Source organism: Eublepharis macularius, chromosome 2, assembly GCF_028583425.1.
Source record: "Eublepharis macularius isolate TG4126 chromosome 2, MPM_Emac_v1.0, whole genome shotgun sequence".
Taxonomy (NCBI): Eukaryota; Metazoa; Chordata; class Lepidosauria; order Squamata; family Eublepharidae; genus Eublepharis; species Eublepharis macularius.
The window spans coordinates 121,665,027-121,679,546 of NC_072791.1; the positions used below are offsets into that span (position 1 = coordinate 121,665,027).

Consider the following 14,520-nt stretch of genomic DNA (forward strand, 5'->3'; position numbering starts at 1 on the left):
TCTATGAATGGCTTCTGACTTGCTGATAGATTTAGGCAATATTCTCTGTTATTTGTAGCAATATATAATACTATACTGCATTTATATCTGTGTGTGTATGTGCATGTGCATATGTGCGCTGATAGTTGACTGCAGCTTCAATAATGGTTTTTTTGGCAGTTTCAAGAACAAATTATTTGGATATCATAGATGAGGTAACTTTCTGGATCAGTTGGATATGCATGCAGTGGGCCTTCATTTTCTTTCTTTGTATGTTTTCAGACCAAATCTGGAAACAGAATACTTTTATTTTTTTAAAGAAAGTAATAGTTTTCCCTGCATGGAAAGTACACATCTCCTACTTCCCATGGAACCCATCAACCAGAAGGAGTATAGCTACTAATATGCTGGATATAGAGGTAGGACAGTGCATTTTGTGTAACTCAAGTTACACTTTTTTAGGGGCTTTGCATCTGGCTGCTTTTACTAGAAATCCTGAAAAAGTGAGATTGTCCTGCATGTTAGAAGATGGATCACTGTTTTTCTGTATCATTCTTTAGTTTTTCTGTAGTATTCTCTAGTTTCTAAGCACTTGTTCATAGCTTTATACAATGGATTAATTCAGATATAATGCTAAACTGTAGGTCTATTGCTACATGAATGAGCATTCCTGTTCCTCTTCTTCCTTAATGTGCTGCCTGCCATTCAACTGGATATTTCCTCTTTTGTGCAAAACCATAGTTTACTGCTGCACCTGAACTAGGATTGCCAACTGCAGTTGAGGAAGTTCCTAGAGAATTTGGGGGGCGGGGATGTTTGGAGAGGAAGATGAGCAGGGAAGTGATATCACCTTGTAGTGTCATGTCCAGGTCAAAGGTCAGCTCCTCCAACTCCTCCCCTTCCTGTGGGGTCATTTCCTCCCACTAAATTCATATTTTCCACGTCATATCACTGCTTTTTCTCCTGTCTTATATCACTTTTAGGCTTCTGTATGTATGTTTTCAATATGTCATACTTAACCTTTTGATCTTGCTTCTGATTTGATGGGACTCCTTGCATTTCTCCCATCTTTGCGATTGTTTATATTGATGTATTTAATGATTATTTTATATTGTTTATAATCCAGTATGTATTTAATCTAAAAGCAATACAGAAATCTGTCAAATAAAATTTCTAAACCTTGGTTTAATTTTGTGAAGAACTGTGTGTGTTGATTTTTCTGCTATTGTAGAGCTGTATTACACTTTCTTTTTAACATGAAATGTTAATTATTGTTATTATTACACAAGTCTTAACATCCTGAATGATACAATCCTAGTGGCCTACCCTGACCACGTGTTAACCTGAAATGAAGCTCTTGCAACATTTTATGCCGCATTCCTAAGTCATGCAAGTAATTTCCTGTCATCCCACGGTATGCAGTCTCATGAAAATTGTAATTGTGAACTGAGTGGCCATGGGTACTACAGAAAGTAATACTCATGATTATAATCCAAAAACAATAATATTATATTAATCTTTTTATTAGGACAAACCCAAATATCATCAAATTAGAAATTGTGTGTAAATGTTAGAAAATGCAGACAACCCTATGTTGTCCAGTGATGCACTTTTCTCTACAAAAATATGTTCCTGAAAGCAGATGGTAGTGGTTGCCGGGGAAATAAATACAGTGTGTGAATTAATCCTGGATATTAAAAATGATGATATTTCACATAATTCTGTTCAAACCTTACGTATTCTACATAAACAGTGAAATCTTAAACAGGGTTACTCCAATCTAAGCTCGTTGATTTCAATGGACTTAGACTGGAGTAACTCTGCTTAAGATTTCACTGAAAGTCTTCTTAATCAGTAGTTTGTCTCTTTCCTTGAGATTAAAAACTGTATTGGCGCTTATGTGGCTTTGTACATTAACTGAGAAATGCAATTTTTTTGCTAGTCATCAATTAATACTTTTGCTTAGATGTTTGTTTATTAGAACAGTTTGTCTAAAACTAGTTTTTTAAAAAATATCTGAACTATAGTTTAGGAAAAAATCCAAGGAGATGGTTCATGTATGCTGAACAATGGCCTTTTCTATGGGTTAATAGAGGAAATAAGCTTAAGCTATTTTTAAAGAGAGAAATCTCTTTAAAGCTCATTAAAATACCTACTGGCTTAACAAATTCAATGTTGCAAATGCACAGTACCAGTACTTCATGGGACCTGTTGCAAGAAACCAAATTAGATCTTGTTATGCAAATATCATGTTATCTAGATTAGTCGGCCCAGGTCTTTGTGGTGAACAATTTAGGTGATCATCTGTATAAGAATAAGACAATAGTAACATGCAACTATTTGGATATATTAATAGGTTCACATACAAAATAAATTGTACATTTGGCTGGCAGTGTTTGTAAAGATATTGATTGGCATCAGATTAGTAATTGTTTCCAATTGACTGGAATCAGATTAGTAATTGTTTCAAATTTCCATTGATATCAAGTAGTATTTCTATTTTTCAACCTGTTATTTATGCTATTTTTCAACCTAGTATTGTTGAAAACTGTATTTGGATTTTTGTAAGGAATTAACATATCTAAAGAATATGTTATAGCTTGTGTTCTCTATGATGCAGTATTTGATGCAGGTTTGAATTCAGACATCTTGTTGGACATGACAACTTGGCAAAGAGCAGAGGGTAGGGAGACTTACCAGGTTACAGGGGGCTCGGTGACATCATAACATCACCAGCAAAGCTCTGACACTGTCAGGCACATGAGGAATGTGTCAACACACTGGTGACCTCCCCACTATTTCCTGTTATTTTTTCCCTGCCAGCCAAATCTACAGTGGTGGGGGATCCCCTACCCCAACTGATAAGCCTTCATTGCAGCAGAGAGAATGCTGGACTCAAGTAGTCCAGTAAGGCTGCTCTTGCTGCCTTAAAAACAGATTTTAAGAAAAGCTCTGGCTATGTATCATTCCAGGACAGTAGTACTCACTCTGTGGCTCACACAGAGCCCCATTCAGAAGTACCATCAACTAAAAGATCCCTAGCATGAAGCCGGTATCTCAGGGAGGTTCACAGTTTACCCATTCCTCGGGCAGCAGCCACCTGGTAATCACAGGCCCACCAGCCAAAGATCTTGCCCCTTTCCTGAAACATGGAGAAGTTGTCACATTAGATGAACCATATGTGACATGTCAAAGAGCAATGTATGGTTCCCAAGCCACTGGGTATCACTCTTCTAGGACAAATGGGGGGACAGTAGCCCAATAGCCTCCATCATTGGTAGGGCAACCAGCAGGAAACTTACCTTTGTTGGGAGGGCCCTTGCCAGTGATATCATTACATCAATGTGCTTGTGTTGCTGGAGACACTGGTATTTCTTTTAAAACTCCGAAAAATGCCAGAGCATCCCTTGTCACTTCCAGTTTAAACCTTTCCCCTAAACCTTTCCCCCCTTCCCACTGAAGCGAATTGCTGGGAGGCCTCCTACCTTAAGCGGGCACCTGGCAATCCTATTCATTGGGGAGAAGCACTAAAATTTTGGGGTGCTGCAAAGAATGCCACAGTTTAGGGGTTCTAAGTAGACTGCTCTTATTCTGCTCAGTAAATCATATATTCTCCGTTATAGCCTTTTGTATTCATAACTGTTTTACTGAAGTAGCCTAGCTATTTTTCTTCTCTAGCCAATGCTGTTCATTAAACTATGCTTCTGCTTCCTTCATAGTTTTGTCAGCCTGGAGGATGGCATCTGTCCAGAGAGAGGAAGCAGCCTACATTCTTTGTTGTGGTTTTGACGGATATAAACTCTGAGCGGCACTACTGCTCTTGCCTAACTTTCTATGAAGCTGAGATCAATCTGCAGGTAAATATCTTGCAGCAGCAGTGAATGGGGAAGAATTTACACAGTATTGCTGTCTTTAAATTTGCCACATTTTCTTTCCATGTGCAAACATAACTTTAAATCTCATTGGTAGTATATGAGATTGGTGCCCACAATTTCTTTTCCTACATGACTGGCACTTTATTACCCTGAAGAAGAAGTGAACTGTGACTCATGAAAGCTCATACCCTACTACAAATGTTGTTAGTCTTATAGGTGCTACTGGACTCTTGCTGTTTTCTACTGCTACAGACAGACTAACATGGTTACCCATTTTGATCTAACTTTATTACCCTGAACACTCAGTTTATGTGTCTTCCTATCCCTCCAAGCCAAGTCTCATAATCTTTAGCCTCACAGATCTAATTAAGGGTTTGTAATGCCCATTTTCAGATGCCCTGTCAGGTCAAGCCATAACCACATTACAGTATAACTGTGGTCAATTATCAGTAAGACACAATTATTTGTGAATCTTTTGTTGATGTCCTGCATAGAGAAACTTGAATTAATATCTGTTTTTACATAAACTGAAAGGATTTAAGTGCAATTAGGAAGTTCTCTATTTCTAATTCATAAAATTGTCTCTCTTTTTCTAAGTGGTGAGGAATAAAAGGGATGGTTGTTGTGGGTTTTCCGGGCTGTATTGCCGTGGTCTTGGCATTGTAGTTCCTGACGTTTTGCCAGCAGCTGTGGCTGGCATCTTCAAAGGTGTAGCACCAAAAGACAGAGATCTCTCAGTGTCTCCCGACACTGAGAGATCTCTGTCTTTTGGTGCTACACCTCTGAAGATGCCAGCCACAGCTGCTGGCGAAACGTCAGGAACTACAATGCCAAGACCACGGCAATACAGCCCGGAAAACCCACAACAACCATCGTTCTCCGGCCGTGAAAGCCTTCGACAATACATCAATAAAAGGGATGTTTATTCAAAAATAGTTTTTATTGCTTTTTCAGGGTAACTACTGAGATCTTTCTTTTCATGTGTTATATTTTTATACAAAGCACTTCAACATAATACTTTGATTCCTTATTTGTAATTTAATACAGTTTTGGTCCAGTTCTTGGGTTAGGATTTTTTAAAAACATGTTACTCCCTCTGCTGGATACTAGTATATTGAAATAAAACAGAACACCACAAATAATCTCTCTCTCTCTATGATAAGATTATAAAATGGATAGTAATATAATCCATATATTTGTATATGTGGAAAATGTACTCTGTAAATACATTCTTACCATGCTTTTCTGCTTACTTATTATTTTGAATCTTAATGGTATAGTAGGAAGTCTCTGAAGAGACTTGCCTTATTTTAATCTCTACTCTGCCACAGTGTATTGGTTGATCTTGAACTAGATATTTTCTCTTTGCATAGCCTACTTCACCAGGCTATTGTGGTGGCAAAAGATGGACCATTTATGCCACTCTGAGTTCCCTAGAGGAAGGGTGGAATTAAAAGTAATGAGTAATAAATTATTTTAATAGCTCCATAGGTTTATGAATATGATCCTTAAACTGGAAATGTTAGGTTAAAAGTTTGGATGTAATCTTGGCAATTTCCCTTAAAAGTATGTGTCTGATTAATATTTTGGACCACTTTAATTAGTTCAAAAATAGATGCTTAAGTAATCCACTAGAATTAGAAACTTCCAATAACTTCTTTATGACTTATTATTTGGAAACCTTCATAAGAGCAATCTAGGGACAAAGATAATGCAAAATAAAATTGTGAAATGCTCAAATAATGTTCAGAGCAGCTTCATTCCAACATTGCTTTCTTGGCTAAGATCAAGTGCAGTTTCCTTCCAACATTATGCATGATGATAAGTATTCACAAGTAAAACAATGGCATGAGTTTAGTTAGCAACTGGTTTATAAAATTGTTTCAGTTGGCTTTAGATATATAATTGCAGAAACTAGTTAAAAGATTCAAGAAAAAAATTCATGACAAACTTATGGCTAACAATGCTAGGACAGCTTCAGCTGTTAATGCTTATTGGCTTCAGAGATGGTTAAACAAAAAGAAGAGAGAGGACACAAATGAATTGGAATAATTTAAATGTTAGTTCAAAAGCTCTAGGAAGAATTGTCAATTCTGTTGTCTATTAGCTAAGAAATAGATTTCTGTCATGAAGATTCAGATCCATGATTAAATCTCTGGGAAATTGAAAGGTTTTATCTGAGCTGTGGATGTGCTGTACCCTTACACTGCAGTATGGGATTTGTAGTCAAACAAATCTGGTAACCCTTCCTAACCAGGTTTTAGTAGAAAATTTGGTATTCATAGTATTATAGGAGATGGCTTTGTGCGAAAAATGTTTAAGAAAATACCATAGGAATACTGCTGTAACTTTTGGTGTATGCAGAGCAAGTTTAATAGGAGCATTGGAGATTTGGGTAATGGTCACTCACAAATCAAGCTATTTTGCCAAGTTTGGCAGCAGCAGTGTCCATTTTGTATTAACCAGTACATTAAAGTAGAAAACACATCAGAACCCTTCACCTCATGGTCCAGTCAGGATAATACAGGCTCAATAAATCTTTGAGATTTGAGCTGCTCATGGTGCATTTGTTGTTCATTAATTTTGTTTAATTAAGTTATTTGTTTTGTTTATGTTGCATTTTTTTAATGTCGTAAGTCACATGGCAATGTTTAAAAAGGCTGAAGGAGGACCTTGTAAGAAGTCTTTGCTTCTCTGCCTCTACCTGTGGAATGAGTGTTTTCTTACATACATCTGTCTCCATTATGGCCACCTAATAATATTGGGGACTTATGGGATACATTGCTGACGTAGAATATTCCAACAGGCATTTCAATAACCTTAGCTAACTTCATTTAGCATATTTGCATATGATTCAAACTTGCATATTAATTAAATGTGTTCTGACTGTTACAGTAAGCATGTAGACACCTATATCAAGTAGAGCCAAAGTGTATAAGCATCTGATTTTAGCTTTAAGCATGCCCATTTTTATGGATAAGTTTCTCTACCCCTCACTCATACAAAGGGGTCGTTGTCAGAGATTCTCCCTGGTATTCCTTTAGGACTGTTGATCTGACATTAGAAAGTCAAAGCACTTTTGCTGTTTGGATTCTGGCTATAAACTGATAATGGGAAGCTAGAAGGAGCAAGTTGTAACTTCATATTAGCAAAGCCAGCAATAGATTAGGAAAGCACTTGTGAAACCAAAACGTCCTCAGCAATTCGAAATCAAGTTTTGTTCATGGATAGAAGCCCCCTTTTATGCAAACAGGTTTATGGTGGGTAAGCAAGTTAATTGTTTTGAGAAACATATCCCCTGCCCTTGAGAAATTGACAGTTTTCCAGAGAACAGATATCAGAGGTGCCTGTAAGGATGGGAACGTTCTCTGAAACAGTAAATAATTACTACTGTGTGAACGGACAGCCCAAGGGCTTACTTGGCCAATGGAATTCTGCTAGTCTATCGATATGTTTAAACTTTTCAACCAATTATGTATCTTTCATTGAGAAAACTGCGAATGAACCCGAAGGTATAAAATTTCATGTATTTGCTTCAGAAGGCAAGAAGAACAGGGCCCTTTTCACACTGCTTACCTGCTGCCGGAACGTCGCAAAATATTGCGCAAAAAACTCGGAAGATAGCATCTTCTCACGAGAGTTTTGTGCGATGTCGCACAAAACTCTTGCGAGAAGACGCTATCTTCCGCGTTTTTTGTGCAATATTTTGCGACGTTCCGGCATGAAAAGGGCCCAGGTCTCTGGGTACCTTTTTTTTGCCCTTGCCTGAATTCTTCTATTGCTTGTACAAACAATATACTATCTCTTTTATTAGACTTCATTCTGTGTGTGTGCATTCATTTCTTTTAATTGGCTATTAAGTGAGTATAACATACCCTTAAATACATCAGTTTAGTAGTACTGTTGAATCTTTGGGAATCATGATTTCAGACTTCATATAACAGAAGCAACCTTATTCATTTTAACTAGCATGTAACAAAACATGTTCTTTGTTAACATTCACATGACTTGTATATGAATTTTGTGTGTGCTTGTTATAGATTCTGCTTTAACGTCTATGGTTATACAACTAGTGGTACAGAAAATAAAATGATTTCTTCCTTTCAGACAGTGGATATTTAAGTAAGAGATAATAACACATTCTCCTGTGGTCTTGGGAGTGGGTCAGCAAGACTGCTGGGAAGTAGCTCTTCCTCTTTCTTGCAGGTTCTGTTGATTTAAATGATTCCTTAGGGGAGGGGCTCTTCCCTGGCCCGCCAGTTTTTTCAGACCCTGCTCCAGCAAGGTGTCAATTTGCCACGCTCCAGCCACAGGGATAAGGAAGGGCTTGTCCCTCCTCCCCCACTTTACCTCCACGCCATTTTCTTCAGAGCAGCAGAGGCATGCAGCAGAGCTGATGCAACCCCCTGTTTCCCGAGGCCCGGCCTTCACAGGGACTCCAGGGTGGTTAAGGAGGTTATGAGGAAAGCGAAAGAACAGAATCCTTCCAAGAAGGGGAAAACTAAAGCAGGGATTACCAAGAGGCCAAGGCCAAGTCATTCCTCGGCCTCCCCAAAACCAAAAAGAAAGAAAAGGTCAGAAAACTGGCTACAAGAGGATTCTAGTCTCTCAGAGGGGTCTGTCGGAGTCAGAGCAATAAGAACAGTTCTCTGACAGCGAGGAAGGGGAACTTTCTGAGGAACAGGAAGAACCTGTAGGTCCTTCTCAAACCAGGATTTTTCCAGAGGAGGTATATCCTAGATTGCTCCCTAAAGTGCTGAGAGCCCTAGAGATTGCACAGGCGGCGACCGGTAAGGAAGAACCTAACCCAGCATTCCCTTAGGGCTGAGAGAGGGTGCTGCCAAAGCTGGGCAGCACACAAACAGGAGTACCACTGCCGGCTATCTTCCATAGTATCCTACAGGCTGAACAGGATAACCCTGCTAGACCTAAGGTGCACCATTCAGTTTTCAATAAATTTTATTTGTTCCAACAGGTCTGTCTAACCAGGATTTGTTTCAGTGAACATTTAGAATTCAATTGATGTATGAGTAAATTTTGTAATTTTGCATATAGACGTGTCAAGTGTTCTTCAGTACTATATTAGTTAGTAAGTGACGGCTATTGGTTGTTTCGCAAAAATATGGAGCAGGCACTAAGGAGAAACTTTGAGGCCTCAGTAGCAGCCCTAAAAGCCTCAGCCACCACGCGTTTACCTGGACTTCTGACCTAGCAAAAGGGGGCAGAGATGTGCCTAAGGAGATTAAAAATGAGGTGAAGAAAATAGCCCTGGTAGCAGCGTTCGCTGCAGATGCAATACTGGACACTTTCCAAACATCAGCAAGAGCAATGGGATTCAACATCACAGCAAGGCGAAATGCATGGCTGAGAAATTGGGACGTAGACCCTCCGGCCAGAAACAAGGTGGCAGCAATACCCTTTGTGGGAACGAAACTCTTTGGGGAGGCTCTAGATGAGTACCTGGTGGAGGACACCAAGAAAAAGAAAGTTCTTCCTTCAAAGAAAAGAGAAGCAAGGACAAGAGACAGGCACTCCTTTCACGACTACAAACACCCTAACAGACAAAGCGGTGCTAAGAGTCATTGGCAGTCAAGACCTAGAAATGACAGTAAGACATTCACCTTCTGCAAGTCTGGACATCAAGCTAAGGGACAAAAGAAAACAAACCAGGCATGACTATCACGGTTCACCAGTAAAACAAATTGGGGGGAGACTACAGGAATTTGCAACTCAGTGGCAATGTACAGTCTCCGACAAATGGGTTCTGGAGACGGTATCCAGGGGCTACTCTCTGGAGTTCCAAGCAAAGCCACTGACATGTCTTGTACATATCGTAAGGAACCCACTGATACAGAAGCACATCAGAATGAAGGAAGCTATTAAGATGAATGTGTTACTACGGATTATGTTCCTATTACAAACAATTCCAATTATTAGAGACACTAAACAATTTGAAAAATGGCAGAGGAAGATCTCTGACTTTGTGTGGGCAGGCAAGAAACCTTGAGTAAAAATGAAAGTCCTGTGTGATGCTAAAGAAGGCGGTGGACTGCAGTTGCCAAATATTAGACTATATCATGAAGCAATATGTTTAGTTTGGCTAAAAGAGTGGATGTCACTGAAAGACCGCAAACTCTTAACATTGGAAGGTTATAAGAAGCTGTTTGGATGGCATGCCTATTTGTGGCAGGATAAAATAAAAGCTGATTCTATGTTTTTGCACCATTATATTAGAAGGAACCTCTTCACGATCTGGAAAAAATACAAAAAATATCTGGGTGAAGGTATCCCCTCTTGGGTGGTACCATTCGAAGTGATCGATCCGAGAGCTATCTATAATGAAGAACAATGTCTACCGTATAAAGAGATATTGATTATGGAACAAAAAATGATAAGAATCAAAATGGAGGAAGAGTTATCTCCCTGTTATGGATGGTTCCAATATAGACAGATTAGAGACCTTTACAACTCGGATTGTTCAAAAGGAGGAATCAAATGGAAAAACTCAGAATTGGAAGAGACTATACTACAAGAAAGTAAAAAGAAGATATCAAAAATTTATAAAATACTTTTGAAGTGGTATACAGAGGATGAGACAGTCAAAGGACAGATGGTGAAGTGGGCAATCAATTGTCACAAAGAAATAATAATGGAGTCATGGGAATATTTATGGAAAACTACATTGAAGATTTCAACTTGTACCAGTATCAAAGAGAATGTCTATAAGATGATTTATAGATGGTATTTAACGCCTAAGAAAATAGCGCTTGGAAATGAAAATATGTCAGATAAATGCTGGAAATGTAAAAAGCATGAAGGATCATTGTATCATATGTGGAGGACGTGTTAAGTAGCTAGACAGTACTGGGGAGATATTTTAGAAGTAATAAATGAGATTTTGCAGACCCAAATAAAGAAGAACCCAGAGCTATTGCTACTGAATTTAAGTATGGAAGATGTTCCTATGCAATACAGAACATTACTATTTTACATGACTTTTATAGTCAGCAAGACTTTTATATGTGCAGAAATGGAAGGTGCAAGAAATACCAACTATTGAAGACTGGATGTATAAATTGCTGTACATGGCGGAAATGGATAAAATGACAAGAAAGCTGAGAGATCAGAACTTAACAGAATTTTTTACTGATTGGGGAAGATTGAAAACATATTTAGAAAAGAAGTGGGACGTGAAAGGGGAATTATGGCAATTTGAAAATTATTAGAATGTCTTTTTTTATTGGAAGAGACAGAATCTTTACCATATGAAGTGAAGTATTAGCTAATTGTTAGCCTAAAGTTAAGTGGATTTGGAGTTAATAGATATTGGTAAAATTAATAAAGTAGATATTTTATTTAATTGTTAGCTTAAATTTAAATATATTTGAAGTTAACAGGTAGTAATAGATAATAGATTTTAAGTTAATAATAACAGATTTGAAGCTAACAGATAGGGCTTAGTTTAACAAAACAGAATGTAAACATGATATAATGAGTTACAGAAAAAGGGGATAGATTAGGAATAGATTAAGATATAGGGTTGGAAAGCTGTTGGGAGTCCTGAAAAAGGGGGGGAGGGAAAGAGTGGGGGAAAATGATTTTGAGATGTTATTTGAAAGTTGTATGTATTAATATTCTCACCTAATAAAAATTTTAAAAAAAGAATGAAGGAAGCTATTTAACATCTTCTGGGCATAAGGGCAATAGAGCCAGTACCAATTCAGTACAGGAAGCTAAACGAAGAGGTGTTCAGCCAGATATGTCAGAGGTTTGGGAAACCGGAAGCGGACCTATTCGCAACTGGTCAGAACAACCAAGTACCAAAATACTTCTCCAGGAGAAAGGAGGCAGGAGCAATGGGGACGGATGCCCTATGCGAGGAGTGGCCTCGAACATTGCTATATGCCTTTCCCCCAGTAAAAATCCTGGTCAGGGTATTACAGAAAACGATCCAGCAGAGAGCGGAGGTAATAGTGATTGCCCCATTCTGGCCAAGGAGGCCATGGTTCCAGGATTTGATATGGCTTTCGAAGGGGGAACCATGGAGACTGCCTTGGAGAAAAGATCTATTACTGCAAGGGAGGAACCTGCATTCAGACCCAGCATCCCTAAACCTAGCGGCCTGGAAGTTGAATGCAAACAGCAGATGGACTTGGGATATTCTGAAGAAGTGATTAAGACAATGCTCGCCTCCAGGAAAGTCTCATCAAATAAGAGTTATGATAAGACATGGCAGACCTTTAGCAGCTGGTGCAGTGAAAGGGCAAGTAACCCATTAACAGCACCAATTAAACTGATCTTAGCCTTTCTTCAAGAAGGCCTGAACAAAGGACTCAGCACAAGTACCCTTAAAAGACAGACTGCAGCCATTTCCGCCATTAGGGGGTCGAAGAAAGGGACATCTTTTACCAGTTACCCTCACATTAGATGTTTTTAAAGGAGAGCCATTTTATTGAACCCTCCATAGGTCCACAAGTTCCCGATGTGGAATCTCAATGTAGTACTAAAGGCCCTCACCAGGGAACCCTTCGAATCAATGGCAACATGTTCCCTCAAATTGTTAATGCTTAAAACCATCTTCTTGGTGGGAATCACCTTGGCTAAAAGGGTTTCTGAGTTGAGAGCTTTATCTGTAAACACTGAACTATGTGTCTTTCATTCTGATAAGGTTGTCCTTAGACCACACCGGACCTTCATCCCTAAGGTCAACTCCACCTTCCATAGGGGTGAGGATGTCATGCTTCCTTCCTTCTGTGATAAACTGAAACATAAGAAAGAGAAGAAATGGCACAAGTTAGATGTGAGGAGAGCTCTAAGCTACCCTATATCTAGGACCAAGCACATACACAAGGATAAGGTTTGTCTCCTTTAGGAAGAGTTCTCTGGGGGAGAAGGTGTCCACATCCATACTAAGCAGGTGGCTCAGGGAGTGTATAACACTAGCATACAGAGCTAGACATCTAACACCACCTCAGGGAATCACAGCACACTCTCTCAGAGGGGCAGCCACGTCAGTAGCCTATAGGGCTTTTCCATCCTTAGAGAAAATCTGCAAAGCAGTGACATAGAAGTCTACACATACATTTACTAAATACTACAAAGTAGACAAGGTAGCTGCAATGGAGGCAGCATTTGGTAGGAGGGTGCTGAAGCACCTCTGTGAATAGAGAATAGAAAACCACCCAGAGAGATACTGCTATAAGTATATCCCAGCAGTCTTGAGTGACCCACTCCCAAGACCACAGGAGAATGGAAAATTTATATTCACTTACTGTGAAGCTTCCTTTCTTGGTGGTCTAGGAGTGGATCAGTCCAAACCCACCCTTATATTTAAAAAATATGAGAGGGAGAGTTTTGTGGGCAATTTGTAAAAGTTTTCAAGTTTAAGTATGTGTTTTTGTTAGTATTATATTAAGTTTCTATAGAGTAACATAGAAAAGAATTTTGGAGATCCGGCGTTACAAATTCAGGGGACTACGGGCTTAGAAAGAACTTTCAGGCCAGGGAAGAGCCCCTCCCCTAAGAGATCGTCTAATTCAGCAGACCCTGCAAGAAGGAGGAAGAGCTACTTCCCAGCAGTCTTGACTGACCCACTCCCAGACCACCACATCTTTATAAGAAGGATTGAAGAAGGATTGGAAGACTATATTAAAGGTACATTTGTTCTAAACTTCACATCAGAAGATAGAGATGTGTTAAATCACAGTGGTACAATACAGGAGATCTCACAAACAATAAAAAGAATGAAAAAAGATGGGTTATCAGCAGTGTATTATAAGTTCTCGGAAGAGGGGTAAATACTGCCACTTTAAAAAGTAATGAATAAAATAGATAAAGATAAGACATTGCTTCAAACATGGCAAGAGGCTCATATGTTGATTTACAAAGAAGGCAATGACTCAATGTTACCTCAGTCCTATTGACCAATTTCTTTATTGAATGTGGATTGTATAATTTTTACTTTGATAATGGTGGAAAGATTAAGAAAACGTATAAAAAAACCCTCTTGATCAGACGTGTTTTGTGCCAAAGAGATTTATGAAAGAAAACGTTTGGTTTGTAATTGATGCAATGGAATTTGTGGAGAAAAGAGGACAAAAAGTGGTGTTTATGTTTTTAGATAATGAAAAGGCACTTAATAATCTTGCTTGAACTTTTTTTTAACAAAAAGCATTACAATATTTAAATTGCAGATCTAGACTTGAGAACTGGATACAAGGAATTTATGCAAACCAGAATGCAAAAATTATAATTGAGTATTGACAGAAGGATTTCAAATTGAACGATTCGGTTTCGTTTTCCCGGCCATGTCAGACGCTCCTCTCCGCAGGTCCGGGAGGAAACGTCCGAGCAGCCTGACCGGGCGGTTGACTCGCGAGGGTTAACCCCCAGGACTCCCAGTGAGGGAGCCAGGGTCTGGAGCGCAGCGGGAAGAACCCCCTGAAAGCAATGCAGGGGGTAAATTGCCCGTTTGCTCCAACGGAGGCCAGCAGACTTGCGCAGCACATCGCGTGCAGCCGGGCCATGGAGAACGGCAATAAGCAGATTTAAGGTGAAAACCTGTAAGTAAGTGAATCCCTTCTAATTTCTAAGCGTATGCGAAGGATTGGTGGGAGTTGAAGCTAAGAAGGTGCAGATTTCTTCCCCTCCATGGAGTTTTGGAACT

At 39.1% G+C, this 14,520-nt stretch overlaps 1 protein-coding gene across 1 annotated transcript in view; it reads left to right on the plus strand.

Moving 5' to 3' along the window:
* Positions 1 to 14,520, plus strand: part of SBF2 (SET binding factor 2) — a 611,100-nt gene that overhangs the window by 232,071 nt on the left and 364,509 nt on the right. Inside the window, exon 3 of the mRNA XM_054970260.1 lies at positions 3,699 to 3,836. Coding sequence (XP_054826235.1) covers positions 3,699 to 3,836 — 138 coding nt within the window. The remainder of the gene's footprint in view (positions 1 to 3,698; positions 3,837 to 14,520) is intronic.